At 45.2% G+C, this 17,437-nt stretch overlaps 1 protein-coding gene across 1 annotated transcript; it reads left to right on the top strand.

Moving 5' to 3' along the window:
- Positions 1 to 8,935: 8,935 nt before the first annotated feature.
- LOC131759664 (DNA-directed RNA polymerase II subunit RPB11-a) lies at positions 8,936 to 9,490 on the top strand. Its single transcript, XM_059069091.2, has one exon. It carries the CDS (start codon positions 8,979 to 8,981, stop codon positions 9,330 to 9,332), a length of 354 nt encoding a protein of 117 aa, XP_058925074.1. The 5' UTR covers positions 8,936 to 8,978; the 3' UTR covers positions 9,333 to 9,490.
- The last annotated feature ends 7,947 nt before the right edge of the window (positions 9,491 to 17,437 follow it).

Genomic DNA, 17,437 nt, shown 5'->3' with positions numbered 1-17,437 from the left:
GGGGTGAGACAGCCCAAGGATAACAGCACACAGATTCCTTGAGCTTGGGCAGGTAAACAGGCCCAGGCCAGCCCATGTGATGACCTCGCCCGGCCCTGGGTCACAGGCTCCCGATAAGGAAGCAGCAGCTGCAGGTAGTATCACCACCCCAGAGGATTTCTCCAGGCACTATCTCCTAACATCAGCTATAAACCCTCCCCGCTCTGTGCTGTTTTCCCTGCATCTCTTTCCTGGGTTCTCCTTGCCTAGATCCTCTGCTTTGATGATGACTCTCTGGAGTGTTCTCTCTGGATTTAATTCTGTTTTCCCCTTGAAACACCACCCTCCTCCTCTCCATGTCCTGCATCCCTCTGTGAGATTCCTGGAACCCCAGCACCGCTGGCCTCCAGGACACAGCACCCCTCCTGTGTCCAGCTCCTATGGCTCCTCCTTGTCTAGAGCAGAGAACAAAGATTGGGTTCTATAGCCTGAGCAGGAACTGGGTGTTTCTATCCCAGGCAGCACAGGACCTGAGAGCCAAGAGGAATAAGAACAAAAGAAAAGTGAGAAACAGGCAAGGAAGGACCTGAGCCCCGGGTTTTCAGTTTGCCTCCCCGAGTGCAGGCGGGCCTGAGTGCCTTAGACTGCCTTAAAGGGCCAGGAACAAGGAAAATCGATGGTTCTCAACCCTGGCTGCACCTTACAATCACCAGGAGAGCTTTTAAAGAAAAACACCCATGTCCAGTCTCCACCATAGAGCAATTTAATCAGAATCTCTGGGGATGGTCCTGACGTGTGTGTGGTTTTTTTTTTTTTTTGCAGTACGCGGGCCTCTCACTGTTCTGGCCCCTCCCGCTGCGGAGCACAGGCTCCGGACACGCAGGCTCAGCGGCCATGGCTCACGGGACCAGCCGCTCCGCGGCATGCGGGATCTTCCCGGACCGGGGCACGAATCCGTGTCCCCTGCATCGGCAGGCGGACTCTCAACCACTGCGCCACCAGGGAAGCCCTGTGTGTGTGTTTTAAACCTTCTCAGAAGAGCTCGATGTGTAGCCAGCCTGAGATGATGACAGAATCAGATCGCTTTGCCTAGTCCTCAGTGTCTCTCGCCTCTGTCTTTCTCAGCAGCATGTGCCGAGGTCCTCTCAGAAGCAGCCTGATGGCGTAGAGAGAGCCAGGGCTTTGGAGTCATACATGAATTCAGATCTTGGCTGGATCACCAACTAGTTGTGACCTTTGGCAGGTCTGAACATTTCTGAAGTAGTTTGAGAATTAAAAGAGGTGGGATATTTAGCACCCAGCATCTGGCAGGTTTATAACATGTCAATTCCCTTCCCTGTCACCACACAATTAGCTCCCCTTGTAGGCCTCCCTGGGTGCTGAGACCTTCCTAGAAGAGATGAGATATGCATCAGAGCCACTGCCCAGCAGCCTGTGGGAGCTGGGCATGAATTCAGACTGCCAGGCCTGGGAGGGAGACCATGGCCACTGGGCTCCCAGGTTGTCCCAAAGCCTTGTTACACTGTCAGCTCTTCCTAGGATCTAGCATCCTAGGATCAAACGCCCAGGTTATCCCTAAACTGCTTAAACATCTCTGCTTCCCTCTACTCCCATGCATTGTCCCAGTCCACATGTTTGGGATTTTGACCTGAGCTAACTGTGGTTGGATTCTCCCTTGTCATCTCTCCCTTTGGGGAGACCTTCCTTGAGGGTCTAGCCCGGTACCCTGCTTAACTCCTATCATCATCTCTCCCTGGGATGAGGCCTGGCTCTCACATCTCAGCCCTGGTTGGGTTCCTACTCTATGCTGGCACATCTTCTAGTATCACCCTCTGCCTACTTGGTAACCACAGGCTCCTGGACTTTGACTGGCTCCTCCACCTGCCCACCTGCTCCAGCCCTGAGATGGAAATGGCTGTGCTACCCATGACACAACTCCTGGAGCACCCAGCTGCCCTTCCAGGACCAGGTCTCAAATCTGGGTGGGTCATTCCTGTTTCTCCCTCTTGTCACAAGGGATCAGGCCCTTGCTTGATTCAGTGAGACCTCTCCCCTCCTCTCAGCCCCGGACTTACCATTCTTTCTTTTTTTTTTTTCTCCAAGTATACAATACCACATTTTATTATTGCTCTTTTAACTACAATTATTGCTGATAAGAAGTGCTTTTTTGATAAGAAAGTTTACAATATTTTTTCTTTTGTGTTTCCTTTGCCTTAAGAAGATTTTAAAGAGAAGCTTACTTTCTTTTCTATACTACAGTAACTATTACTATTTTTAGAAGTCACAAAGGTCATCCCCAATGATCTATTTTTATTTAACATTTATAAGTTTGCTGGGCACTAAGTGTTTCTACCATGTTATGTTTTGTTTTGTTTTGTTTTCCATTTATTTATTTATTTTATTTGTTTATTTTTGGCTGCATTGGGTCTTTGTTGCTGTGCGTGGACTTTCGCTAGTTGAGGCGAGTGAGGGCTACTCTTCATTGCGGTGTGCAGGCTTCTCATTGTGGTGGCTTCTCTTTTTGTGGAGCACGGGCTCTAGGCACACGGGCTTCAGTAGTTGTGGCACGAGGACTCAGCAGTTGTGGCTCATTGGCTCTAGAGCACAGGCTCAGTAGTTGTGGCACACGGGCTTAGCTGCTCCGCAGCATGTGGGATCTTCCTGGACCAAGGCGCGAACCTGTGTCCCTGGACTTACCATTCTTCATTCGTGAACCATTTTAAGCCATCACACCATTGTGCAATGTAAATACTTGGTGACAAATTGTGACTTTTGTGGAATTTGGAAAGAAAAGAGGAAGCCGTTGCATTAAGGTGGAGCTGTCTGCCTGAAGGGGCCCTGTGATATTAAGATGGACACTTGATTTCTTGCCACTTTGTGTGGAATGATGAGGTGCATTTAATGTGTTATAGAAAATATCTAGAAATACATTAATCTTTTCCAAAATCCTAATCAACTCTGAGTCTTCAACAGTGCTTCTAGTTTCTACATAAATTCAAACAATCCAGATATATAGAACATGTAACATAAGACCATAGTCTCTTCCTGGAATCACTTCTGCAATTTCCTCATAAATGGCACTCTTTATGGGCAGCAAACTCATATTGATAGCTTTTGGATGGCTCAAATTCCTTCTGTCAATTTTCCATACCAACAAATTGACCAGTATGAGTCAGCTTGGAAAAGCAGTCTAGGGGGACCATCTAATGTAAAAACTCCAAGTAAAGGTGTCAGAATACAGTCTATGGTGGCAGGTCAGCTTTTGATGTTGTTCAGGCTTACAGTGCCGAATCAGAATCTGAGGCTGCCTCTGAGATGATATTACTGGGCTATAGGCCAAGGGCAGCAATTAGTCCTATCATGTATCAACTCTGATCTATCAGTAATGGCTTTCTAGAGCACTACGCTAAAAGAAGTTGGGAGGCCCAGCCTGGGCTGAGTGAGAAAGAATGCAATGATTGATTAGTGATGTCTGCCATGGGCAGGACAGCCTAGTAGCTAACAGCATGGGTATTGTAGTCAGACAGAAGTTCAAGTTCTGTCTCCACCACTTATTTGCAGGGTGACCTTGGGCAAGTTACCTAATCACTTTCCGGCTTGTTTGTCATCAGTAAAATGCAGATAAATTATAGCACCTGCTTCACAGGATTTATTATGAGGATTGGTTGAGATAATTCATGCCAAGGGCTTAGCAAAGTATCTGGCACAGAATACTCAATAAATATTAGCTGTTAGTAGCATAAATACTACAGGCAAAGGACGGGGTGAGACAGCTTGTGCTTGGCATATCTGCCTTTCCAGGTTCAGGCTTATATGAGTGCTTATAGGGACATAAGACAACCTTTAAAGGCATTTGTAGAGGTTGTTGGACCTTCTTTATTCTACGGATACTGTCAAAAGGTTTTCAGTTGATGTTGGTATAGATTTATTTTTTTCCTGCTTAAATACTAGTGGTGTCTCAGGATCATCTAGTAGCACAGACCCTCATTGTAGGTATATACAAGTCTGATCTGTTCTTCTAATTGGATTCTCATTGTTTACAGGACAGAACAAAATATCAGCATGGCTTAAAAAGATTTACCCCTGCCTGATTTTCCAGTTCCTACTTCTCTCCAATACATCTCCTGGGCTCCAGCTGTACTGAACCACTAATTTCCCAAATTCATTGTTCTGGATAATCACAGCTGTGATTTTCAGCAGAGCCTACTCCAACTTCAGAGGGAGGCTGTAATGTTTTACTATTAACCAGCATTATCTGACAACCAACTTTTATTGCCTGCAAAATCTCCTTTTATTTATTTATTTTGGTTAGTTTTATTTTAGTAAAGAGAATCCCTTACTCAAAGAAGATGTCTTATGTCACAGAAATCAAGCAAGGGTCATTCATTCATTGATAGTGACTGCTTGAGGCCTAAATGCTCTTCCAGCCTTTCCCCCAAGCCCACATTCACTGCTGCAAGTGCCCACAGCAGCACTTCTCAAGAGCACCCACTCTCACCCCAGGCTTGGCTTTTTAAACTTTAGGGCACCAAATCCACATTAGCAGTGGACCTGATATGCCTGAAATTAAGATGCATCCTCATGTCCATTGTTCCCTAAGGCATTAGCAGGTCGATCCACCAAAGAGCCTGCAGGTCCACATATGAAGCTGGCCTGGTGATGGCTTTCAAGAAAGACTTCATAAGCTTGAGAAGTAGGCAAGTCATTCATGTTACTGTGGTTAAAATGGCTTTGGGGGCTGCTAACCAGAAGAAGAAAAGTGCCAGATTTCACATCTCCTCTGAATTGAAGTCTACTCATTCAGCTACTCTGTTCTCCAGTAATCTCCTTGTGGGATTTCAACTCCATGGAACAGGACCTGTGCTATTGCATTGCAGTTCACAGAAGTGTTCTGCAATGTCACCAGAGGAAGGAAGAGAGATTGTGGCCCAAACTAGAAGGAGCACACGGGGGGCGGTGGCGGGGGACAGCTCCTAGGACAGAACAATCCAGGTTCAGCTATATAAAAGGCTCCAAGAATCTCAAACTCTTCAACAGTCAGCTAAGAATGAAAGTAGCAAAACTAAATTGGGTTCAACTTCAAGGTTAACCAAGTGAAAAGAAAGCACATACATTAAGACAATCTTTTAAGCCAATTGGCGAGTTTTACAGGGACTAGGCAGTGGTTGGGAAACATTATACCAAGGCCAAGGGTGGGGCTGAAGTCAGGCCTCCTGGTGGGTTACTGGGGAAGCCACTTCTCTGACCAGATGGGAGACCACGAGCTAAAGGTTGGTGGTACTCTGACCACATAGTCCAAATCACCTTCTAAGATATCCCTGTGTTTCCTTCCGACTTAGTGCGAAATTATACCTAGGCATGGCAACAAACACCAAGATATTAGCGCTAGAGCAAACCTCAGAGCTCTGTGACGTGCTTTACTTCCAGATGGGATAAGCTAGGCTTAGAGAAGCTGAGAGACTTAACCAAAGCTGTATAGCTAGTGAGTGGCAAATCCACGAGACCCCAGGCCACCCGACCTGGTTCAGTGCTTTTTCTAGTACCCAGTCTGATTCCCAGTGTCTGGCTTCTGGAAATTCTTGTTTTCCTATGGCGCCATGTTTCATGTGTGCTTTTGTTATACATTCTACTTATAGCTAATAGTGGAAGTATTAGCAGCCCCTCTGGTGGTAAGAACTGCCTCACTAGTTTTCATTTTGCAGGCTGGACACTGACTACAGGAGATTAAAATGAGTTTCCCACTTTCTCTTTTGGTAAAACGACATTCCTAATGCAATCTTGCTTCCTGAAGCTGCGTCTGGGGGTGGTATGCAGCATTCAGGGTATTTATTCAATGTCAACAAGAAAATAGTTATACTCAAAATCACAGAGTTTACGAACTAGTCCAGGAGCTAAAACTGGTCCATATGGAAAAGCAGTGATTCTGTAAGGCAAGTAGATTTGTGAGCTAAAAGGATACGCTCTGTGAAGTTCCTGGAGGGGGAGCCCAGTGAGCCTCGGAAGTGATCAGGGAAAACTTCATGTGGAAGATGGGACATGTGTCAGTCTTGGGATAGATTTATGAATGGGGGAATCCATTGCCAAGGGAAGGGAACACCAAGAGTGAGGGCAGAGACAAAGGAATATGCAGGGCATCTTCATGAAGAGTCGGCTGGACTGGGACAGAAGAGGAGATGGGATGGCAGGGAAAGAGGCTGGATGATATATAGTTCCTAGTAACCTGAAAAGAAGATTATAAATGAGCCACCATAGGAAATGGGGAGCCACAGAGATTTTGAGCAAAGAAATGACATGACTGTAGCTCTAAAAGGTGATTGGTTTGTCCTGGTATGCAGGACAAGTTGGAGGACACATGGACTAGAATCAGGAAAACTTGCCATTACGTCTATATTGTAAGATATGAGTATGAAACATCAAGAACCAGGCTGTACCAGTACACATGGAAAGGAAGCTACAGGTATGGTAGACATTTGAAAGGAAATACTGAACACATGCCACCTGCTCATATTGGCCTAAGTAGCCTTTGTTCATTCCTCAAAGTGATGAAACGCCAAATAGCTTTGCTTTTGAAATATTATATCATGTAAATGTCTATATATCAATATTGATAGGTTTCTCATGATTTACTTCATTTTCCAAATATGTAATTGCTTCAGATGGGGTTTAAAATATTGGATGCATTTTGTAGGGTGGCATTAGCAGAATATTTTATGGTGTTCAGATGTCGTCTCAAAACACCTTTGAAATCTTTCAAGGCTCTGAATTTCACGGCAGATGACATATTATTCAGGCTCTTTCAGATTACAAGAAAGAGTCTTACCTAAATTATCTTAAGCGATGAAGTTTTACTGTTGGAATTTACAGGGAAGTAAGGAGGCAGGCCAAGTGCTCAGCAGTTCCATAGCCATTGTGGGTCCTGCATATCGGTCCAGGGCTTTCACAGTGGGATGCACAGTAGGTCTAGATTGAATCCAGGGTAGCAATAAAGCAGTTTTTTGTTTTGCTTTGTTTTGTTTTTTGCAGTACGCGGGCCTCTCACTGTTGTGGCCTCTCCCGTCGCGGAGCACAGGCTCCGGACACGCAGGCTCAGCGGCCATGGCTCACGGGCCCAGCCGCTCCACGGCACGTGGGATCTTCCCGGACCGGGGCACGAACCCGTGTCCCCTGCATCGGCAGGCGGACTCTCAACCACTGCGCCACCAGGGAAGCCCAATAAAGCAGTTTTTCAAATTTATTTATTTATTTATTTATTTATTTTTGACTGCCTTGTGTCTTCATTGCTGCGTGCAGGCTTGCCCTAGTTGTGGCGAGCAGGGGCTACTCCTCGTTGCAGTGAAAGGGCTTCTCGTTGCAGAGCATGGGCCCTAGGCTCAGCAGCTTTGGTGCACGGGCTCAGTAGTTGTGGCTCATGGTCTCTAGAGCGCAGGCTCAGTAGTTGTGGCTCACGGGCTTAGTCGCTCCGCAGCATGTGGGATCTTCCCAGACCAGGGCTCGAACCCGTGTCCCCTGCATTGGTAGGCGGATTCTTAACCACTGCGCCACCACGGAAGCAGTTTGACATGATTCACGTTACTGTAATGGCGCCTGTGTGACCCGTCTTGTCTGTGAGCACCTCTCATACTCCGCAAGAGCACTGTTGTCAATCATTGTCACTATCCGATGTGGAGGACCACCACTGGATAGTTTTTCTCCCCGAGGCACCATGTGGAAGAGTGTTTTACATCACCGTCATCCCATACTTGATGGCCTTTGACTGGGGCTCCATTCCTAGTGTCGTCAGCTAGAACAAGGTTGCTGTCTCTCATCACAAATGACATACACCATAGCCATTCAGGCAGAAAGGAAAGTCTGGGGTCACTTTCCTCAGCAAGGGTCTGTGGCAGACACTCAGAGCTCCTCTGTTTTGATGGGGTGGACAAAGTATAGATGTGAGTTTGGAGGCAGAAGGAGAAATTGTCTTTATCAGAGAGTCATATAATAGCTTCCTGAGTTTCTAAAGGTAGGAAGACTGCTGAGTTTCAAATGGGCAAGTGTTTGTGTATATTTCAACTTATCACTACCTTCTGCTTACATCAAAAATTTCTCTCCACTTTCACTGATGAGACAGGAAATATGGTCAGACACAGCACACCTTGGGAATATGAGAATGTTCCATATTTTATTGTGGTCTTTATTGGAAATTAGATATCAGAGAAGATCAACTGCCTTTTTTTTTTTTTTTCTGGAGTCCAGAATTTGTCTAAACTACTTCACCCAAGTTATTATCAATAATTAACCAATGATTATCTGGTGAGTACCTACTTTACTCATTAGCTTCAAGATGCCGTATTATTATTTCATCTCATATACTAGCTCTGACCTATTAGAGTGGTTCCTAGAATGTTCCTGGGTTGAGAAGGATTCTAAGGTTTTAACCTTTCTCAAAAGGGAAAAAGCCAACACTGATTAGTGACAACTCCATGAGTATAGGAAGGAGGAAAAGGAACATATGCATGGTATTTGCCAACATTATACCAACCTTACACCCTCACATTATTCTCAGTAATGTGCCAGCTCCTTACCCCATCCCAGTTTGCTGCTCCTAAAACTTGGAGACTTTGTTGATGCCTGATTTCTTTCACTTCTTCACCCCCACTCAAACACATGTTATCAACAAGGCCTTTCTGAAACCTCTCTCTCCCTTTCCATTCGTCCAGCCATAACCTTGGTCCAGTTGGCTTTGTTGGCTTTCAAAGCTGTTGTCACTTAGAGGGGAGTGGTAGAATCCAGGAGATGCCAATTAGGTGCCCAGAAATTGTCCAAATTGGCAGGTCCTTGGGGAACTGAGATCTAGTCTTCCCTCAGCCTTGTAAGTCTAAAAACTCAATTGTGTCGGGGCCCCAAATTGGACCCAGAAGGAAGTGATTTATATGAATCAGTCATAGGAGACTGATAGATAAAATAATTACAGGAGTTCTGGAAGTGGTGGCGGCTGCACCTGAGGCTGCTGTGACGTTAGGATGAACGCGCCTCCCGCCTTCGAGTCGTTCTTGCTCTTCGAGGGCGAGAAGAAGATCACCATTAACAAGGACACCAAGGTACCCAATGCCTGTTTGTTCACCATCAACAAGGAAGACCATACGCTAGGAAACATCATTAAATCGCAGTTGCTGAAGGACCCACAGGTGCTGTTTGCTGGCTACAAAGTCCCCCACCCCTTGGAACACAAGATCATCATCCGCGTGCAGACCACACCAGACTACAGCCCCCAGGAGGCCTTCACCAATGCCATCACAGACCTCATCAGCGAGCTCTCCCTGCTGGAAGAGCGATTCCGGGTGGCCATCAAAGACAAGCAAGAAGGAATCGAGTAGTGGGCTGCACCCTGCCCTTCCCCAGGCACCAGGTGGACAAAAGCACTTCCTCCAGCCTTGGGCCTCCTTGTAGCAAGTCCCTCACCCCTGACACCAATGTGTCCTGTACATAGAGTCTGTTTTACCTTCCTAATAAAGTGTGGCAGGAAAAGAAAAAAAAATAATAATAATAATAATAATTACAGGAAAAAAAAAATGTACTGGCCTTAGAGAAAATTGTCAAGTCCTCTGATCTGCACATTTGTCCCTGGTGAGAAATTTCCATGCAAGTCAGGACGTGATCAGAAGGGGGTTCGGTGAACATGAAACCAAGGTAGGGAACTACTGCGAGGTCTGCAGGGGATGAAGCCATGATGGCCCATCTCCACATAAGGATGTCTCATCACCATTTCCCCTGGACAGTCTGGATAAGCGCTGCCGTGCACCCCTCTTCGCCAGTCTTCACGCTGTGACGAGCCTTTGTCAACATGTCCTGTAACAACATGGATACCGCCTTAGCCACTGACAAGTTGCTCCATTCAGTTTGTCCTGAACAGCCTTCATTTTTAATAGTGAGTGTTGATTTTGTTAGGGGAATACCTCCAGGTTTGGGGGGTTCCCCGCTCTCATGCCTACCTAGCCCACTTCCTAGCTGTTTAGCTAGCTTTACCATCTCTAGATTTCTAACTAACTCATTTGCCTAAAAAGACCTTTCGTTATTTAACACGTTTGATGGGCCTAAGTTGACAAAATCCTTCCACAGGCAGTGTCACCCAAAGTCCTCACTGTGGGCTTGGGCAGCAGGTAAGGCGTTGATTCCCACATGAGGGAGGAAACGAGGCCCTGAGAGGACTCAAGCAAGTTCCTGCAGGGAACCCACCCCAGCTCCAGGCCTGGGACTGGGGACCCATGTTTTCTCCGCCACTCACCCTTCCCTGCTCTTTTTCTACTAAAGAAGCTCGTAAAAGTTCCCAATCCCTGCTCTAGAGGTGGGATGAAGTTCCTAAGAATGGGTTTTCAGGCCCTCACCCCACGTCTGACTTCCTGCTCCCAACCCCACAGACTTTTCATTTTGTCTATAGTCATGTGAACCCTTTTCCCATTTCCACTTGCCCCCGCGCTCCAGCCCCTGCTTTGGCAGCCGCTGAGCAGAGAGAAAACAAGTTCCGAGTGTGCTTCTGAGTCCTCTTATGTGTGCCCTTCCCCAAGCTACCCGGGGTATCAGTTTGGCAGGTCACCTTCTGCTGGCAGTGGGCTCAGGACCTGGAGATGGCAAGGGGAGGGGAGGGACAACAGGCTGAGAACGGGGTATTTTCAATGCATGTTTGATTCTCATCAGCATTCAGGGCTCCTCATTAAGCCACAGATGCGGTGCAGGACCTGTTCTTCATTTTGAGTTGGCAAGGCCGGAAGCCCCATTAGCAGTAATATGCACCAGTGAGACTCCAGGGAGAGGAAGAAGGCTGAAAGGACTAGAGTTTCTGGCCCATTTTTAAAGAAAAGAAGAGAATGGGAGACCCATAAAACTCAGAAACATTCTTTTCCCTGGGCTCATTCACATGGAAATGCAAGTCTGCTGATCAAGGACAGGGAAGTGATGGCTCTGGAGCAGGGGTCAGGGTGACCTCCATCTCCTCTGCTCCAGCCCCAGGTGCCAGCAGGACTCACCTCCTGAGCCACCAGCGCCAAATGGAAAGACTTTAATGTCATATCTTTGGACACTTGGCAGGCAGAACCACAAGTGTTCCAATTACTAAACTAATAGGCGCTCAAGACCCCAAACAGCGCTTCGTGGTGCACGTACTCCCAAGCTTCGGGTGCTGGGAAAACGTCTCATCAAGCACAAGTCTCTTTGATTGCTATACTCATGATAGGAGCAGAAAAAAGGATAGCAGTAATGACACTGGCAGTGGCTGTCAAAAGTTCCTCTGAGGGCTTTGTATGCTGAGTATGAGGCTCCGGCCTGGTGGGTGTCACGGTTAATGCAGGCAAAGGAAGTTGTGGATCCTGTTCCTTGAAACTTAAAGAAACAGATACTAAAACAAGAGCTGTGTTTTGCAACCAGATCTCTTAATGACCAGTGTAGAGAGCAGTACCGCCTTTGTTGTAACACTGCTTCTCGCTTAATCTCTAAGAATGCCACCCTGAGCTCAGCATTACAGATGATGCATGGGGAAGTGCCAGCCCTGGTTCCAGTGGCACAACCTTCACCTACACTCAGTGAATTCTCAGCCCATCCTCAGAGCCACTCAGGGAGGTATGCAGGGTGGCGTTAATCTGTCCATTTTGCAAATGAGGAAATTGAGTCTCTGCGTGTAAATCATCTGCCTATGATCCGCAGAATTTAGACTCAAACCCAGACCTTCTGACCAACTCCAGCACTTTTTCCAGGAGTCCACTTTCTAGAAAGATCTCAGTCTAACCCATGAGGTGGGGATCGGGAAGAGGCATCAGATTTGGGACTGTGAATCACTCTCAGTTTGAAGACAAGTTTCATGACATGGGCTTCCCGAAGATCCACCAATTGTTAGACTTTCAATAAGAGGCCTGAGCTAAGGCTCTCATCTCAAGGAGCAGCCTAATATTAATATCATCAAGAAAGATATATTGTGCCCTTCAATTTACAAAGTTGACTTCCTGTACTTGACTTCATGTTCTGCTTTCCAGCTGGCATCTGGGTTTCACATTCCTCTTGTTGATCATTTGCTCTTCCTTCTACGACTGCTGACCTTATTCTTTCCTGGCCTTGGGTTTATTGCCCTTTTTACTGTCTTCTTCACAATGCTGTTTGAGGATACCTGTTGTCAGAGACCAGAAAATCTGTGTCCCTTAGAGGAAAGAAAATAGAGAAAGCCCTTCCGTGAAGCCTCAAACATGTGGGCATCCTACCAGCACCAGAACATCTCAAGCATCACAGATTATGTATCTGGGGTGCACTTATCCATCAGACCAGAATGGTGTTGTAGAGTGATATCAGCTTTCTAGAGTTCTGCTTAGGTAACAGAGGGATTTAGAAGAGAGAGATGGACTCATTTTACTGGTGAAAGGTGATTTCCCCCAAGTTACATGGCTAGTCAGTGGCAAAACAGAAGTTCATTTCTACTTGTGTTATTCTCCCTCCCCCCTTATAATTTGTAAGATTGAAGGATTGGGAGGAGTATCCAGCACCTTTTTAGGTGAGAAAATAAGTCATACAAGCCTACATTCCTTTCCCACATAGTTTTTCTGAAGGCTGTAATGGTGAGCTAAGAAGATCTTGCCAAGAGGTACTCGAGGGAAAGATCTTAAAGAAAAAGATCAATCTATCGTCTCTTAGACTCTTAGTCTTTCCATCCATTCCTTTAAGGTATGAGTAAGGAGTACGAAATATGATTATATAATCCTCAACCCAAAGGCACTACCTCACCTGGAGTAAAGAATTGAAAACGGGATTTTTCCATCTGGGATGCCTCAGGTGAAAGCATTTTTGCAATCTTCAGCTTGACTCCTGGATTATAAAACACAGTGGCTACATAAAATGCCCCCATATAACACTTCTCTATAAAGAAAGACTTACCGTGGAGCCCTCAGATTTGTCCCTATCTGAGCAGCTTAAAGGGCTTGGCTGCCTTTGTTTTCCCTGACAGTGACCTTATTTTCTGATTTCAAACCCAAGACTCCAAATCTGGTAAAGTCTTGCTTTATATTGTGAGTTAACTTATACAGAGAGTCTTATAAAGGTGTAAAAGTCAAAGTGCATTTAATCAATGCACTTAGCTAAACATAGATACCCAAAAAACCCCAAAATACATGAAATCAAGACTGTCCCCATTAATATTTTTCATGGGGAGAATCATGAGTTACTAGTTTAGTTTTTTTAAGTTTACTAACATTTTTAGATATAGTTGGTTACTTTCTTTTTTTTTTTTTTTTTTTTTTTTTTGCGGTATGCGGGCCTCTCACTGTTGTGGCCTCTCCCGTTGCGGAGCACAGGCTCCGGACGCGCAGGCCTAGTGGCCATGGCTCACGGGCTTAGTTGCTCCGCGGCATGTGGGATCTTCCCGGACCAGGGCACGAACCCGTGTCTCCTGCATCGGCAGGCGGATTCTCAACCACTGCGCCACCAGGGAAGCCCGGTTACTTTCTTTTTAAAGTAACTTTTTTCAGATTATGAAACTTAATAAATATTCTTTGAAGAATATTTAGAAGATACAAATAGGCAAAAACTGTAAAATTTTAAAACTTTATGATCTTACCCATTCAAGATAACCAGTGTTTGGTCACTTATTTTATCTTCCTTCCAGACCTACACACATACAATGGAAGCACATGCACACATGCACACCCGTGCACTTGTGGACACCCCCCCCCACTGGATTACATTGTCCAAACAGCCTATATTTTTTTCCATTTAATATTCCAATAAATACTTACCTATGACATTATTTCAATGACTGATTTGTATCTCTTTGTATGGTATTAGTTAATTAAGCCATCCCATATAGTTTGGTTATTTTAAAGCTACGGTAAACATCTTTGGAACTAATTAATCACTCAAGATGTTTCTCAAATTCTGAAGCAGTGTTTTCTTAAAATGTTTACTTCTATCACATTCATTTTCAATAGCAGGGAAGTTATAAAAACTGTTAAAGGCTTGCAAACCATCATCCTCAAAATAACTTAAGACGGTGACTGAAAAGCATCAGATTGCTAGAAATTCAACTTTAGTAATAAAGGGCAACGTGATCCACAAAATAGTATCTCTTCAGGTATTTGTTTTACACAATTCTTTTTTAAAAAATTTAATTGAAATGTAGTTGATTTACAGTGTTGTGTTAGTTTCAGGGGTACAGTAAAGTGATTCAGTTATACATATATGTATACATTCTTTTTTTACATTCTCTTCCCTTATATGTTATTACAGGATATCAAATATAGCTTCCTCTGCTATACAGTAGGTCCTTGTTGGTTATCTATTTTATACATAGTAGTGGGTATATGTTAATGCCAAGCTCCTAGGGGTGAGGGAGGAGCCAATGTGGTGTCTCAAGAAGGAAATTGCTCTTCTAGGACTGGTGTGAGAAGACCACCAGCTCGCACCACACACAGTCAGCACCCTGAACTCCCCAAGGGGCCCTTCTTGCATTTATATTTCCCTTCTATGTTGACCTTCACTAGAGAATAAAACTTACAGAGAGGTGGCGAATTACATGTGATTTGTCCTGGGTTCCGTGACCCACGTCCTGCATCCTTTCATCGTTCATCATGACTGTCCCCCATGCATTATTGATAAACAGAGGGAGGAGGGCTGATGAAGACATGGTAGAGAAGATTTGAGTGCTGTTCCTGGAAGACTGGTGTGGGCTGTCCCACATACAAGTCAGCAGAAGCGTATTCGCTTTGTTGCCTGAGACTAGATTAACACCGTTGGTTTCTGCACCACTCATCAGTGTCAAAATTATGAGCATAACTTCTTCAAGTGACACACGTCATAGCCCAAGTAACAAAAGCTTCCTTTAGAATGTTTGGCGATGGTAATTTACTACTAGTAATGTAAATTATGGATGGTCACAAGGTTTTTTGTTGTTTATTTGTTTGTTATTATTTATTTATTTATTTGGCTGCGCTGGGTCTTTGTTGCTGCTCACGGGCTTTCTCTAGTTGCGGCGAGCAGGGGCTACCCTTTGTTGCAGGTGCGCAGGCTTCTCATTGCGGTGGCTTTTCTTATGGCAGAGCACGGCCTCTAGGTGCGTGGGCTTCAGTAGTTGTGGCGCACGCGCTTAGATGCTCTGAGACACGTGAGATCTTCCCGGACCAGGGCTCGAACCCGTGTCCCCTGCATTGGCAGGCAGATTCTTAACCACTGCGCCACCAGGGAAGTCTGGTCACAAGGTTTTTAAAAAATATCCCAAATTTCTTATACTAAGCATCTGACAAAAGAAAAAAAAAACAAAAACAAAAACCCAGCTCATCAAATTCTCAATTTCTCATCCCAATTTAAATGTATAAATTTATGAAAAAATGACCACTTCCACATTAGCTGGTTTGGCTACTTTGCAGCAATTTTGGTTTTCTACTACAGCCTCTTTCCTCCATAAAATGCCTTGCTAAATGCCTCTGTTTCAGATGCCTGATTTTGGCTGCTGGTGAGAAGAACCAAGGGATGCAATCAGCCCCTCTGTCTCTTCTATCTTCAGGCCTGGACAGGGGCCCTCCTCCGCTCAGTGGCCTTCTTGGATATGGTGTCTGCATTCATTCCCAGCACAGGGCCTGCCCCAAGGAGGGGACCTCCTTGCAGAGCACTCTTTCCCCACAGTCCCTGATGCCCGTATTCTGAGATAAAGTAAGCCTGTGCTCCATCCTCTCTGCCAAGCTTCTGCTTATCACTAGGCAAGGCAAATATCATTGGAATGTTTCAATGTGCTACTAACCAAATTCCAATGCAATCCCAATCACTTGGTTAAGCGTTTTGAGCACCCACCAGTCCTGGCATTCAGTCCTTGAAGGAGGTCAACAACATCAATGAGGATAAATATCAGCTTGCCCTTTCACATTGAACATGTCAAGCTGACCTACAAGGATGTAAGCATCCCAAGGGCTGCAATTTCTGTTTTGTTCTCTAATGCTTCCCCCTAGTACACCTGGAATGCTACCAGAACAGTACCCTAGAGTGCCAGGGACATAGTTGGTACTTAATAAATGATTTTTAAAAATCGAGTTAAAGTTTCCTTACAGTGAACAACCCATTCTTGAACTTCATATAAGTGCAGTCATTTAGTATGAGCTCTTTTATATGTGTCAGAGTTTTAAACGCAACATGTTTTAGAGATTTATCCATGTTTGCATATATTAGTAATCTGTTCTTGTTTATGGCTGTGTAGTATTCCATGCATAAATATTCCACAATGTGTTTATCCATTCTCTAGTTGATGAATATTTTGTTATTTCCAGTTTGGGGCTGCTATGACTAAAGCTTCCAAAAACATTCTTTTATGTCTTCTTGCAGATGTATGTTTTTATTTCTCTTGGGTAAATACTCAGGAATGAAAATGCTGGATTTTAAGGTAAGGATAACTTGATAAGATTCTGCCAAGCTAGCAATAAATATTAATTGAGTCCTTTAAAATGTATCCAGATAAGTTGTTCTTTCAATTAGAAATATCCTTTCCCTTTCTCAATCAATTATCATAAAATTCATTTTTCAAGGTCTTACTTCCCTGATTGTCACAATATGTATTCAGCAAGTTTAGTGTTTAACAGATATTTATTGCACATCTACTAGTTTCTGGTATTTTATTGTTTTTTGAGGCTACAGAGGTGGAAATCAATCCTTGCCTTCAGGAAGCTTGCAGTCTAGTGGAGAAGACTAGTAGACAGCTGTGATGGGGGATAGTGAGGCGTGCTAAAGGGGCTGCAAAGAGGAAACACATAACTCCATCTGAGAGGTCGTTCTAGGACTGGAAGCCTCAACTGAATGTAATAGTTTGTGGAAAAAGAAGACATTCTAGGCAAAGAAAACTGCAGGTATGAAGAGAGATGAAGGAGAGCATGCTTCATTTGGGAACAAGTGGATCCCGCTGGCTGGAGCACTGTGCATGAGTGTGGGTCAGGGGAGGCACCAAGGAGACAAAGGGGGCTGGGGAACAGCCAAGACCTGGATCACAGAAGGCCTTGAATGTCATATTAAGGCATCTGGACTTTACCTGCAAATCAATGGGGAACTGCTGAATGGTCTTAAGCAGGGGTGACATTATAGGATTAACTGATTTTTTTTTTTTTTTTTTTTGTGGTACGCGGGCCTCTCCCGTTGCGGAGCACAGGCTCCGGACGCGCAGGCTCAGCGGCCATGGCTCACGGATCCAGCCGCTCCGCGGCACGTGGGATCCTCCCGGACCGGGTCACGAACCCGCGCCCCCTGCATCAGCAGGCGGACCCTCAACCACTGCGCCACCAGGGAAGCCCTGACTTGGCTTTTATTACACCACTTGTTCCAATTTGCCTCTTGCTGCTGTGGTTTGTGCGTGTGTCTCCTCTCCATCTGGCCCTCAAGGTAAGCCTTGTGCATGTCTTCGGGATCTCCGTGACCCCAAAGCACCTATCGGCTGGTTTGTATATGGTAGGCCCAAGTGCTTTGTGGGGTTGAGCCA

Source organism: Kogia breviceps, chromosome 1, assembly GCF_026419965.1.
Source record: "Kogia breviceps isolate mKogBre1 chromosome 1, mKogBre1 haplotype 1, whole genome shotgun sequence".
NCBI lineage: Eukaryota > Metazoa > Chordata > Mammalia > Artiodactyla > Physeteridae > Kogia > Kogia breviceps.
Note: the sequence above shows the minus strand (reverse complement) of the source record. Positions and strands in the feature narration are given on the sequence as shown.

Bases quoted from the DNA above. Each gene is read 5' to 3' on its own strand.
- LOC131759664 (XM_059069091.2), top strand. From the start codon at position 8,979: ATGAACGCGCCTCCCGCCTTCGAGTCGTTCTTGCTCTTCGAGGGCGAG.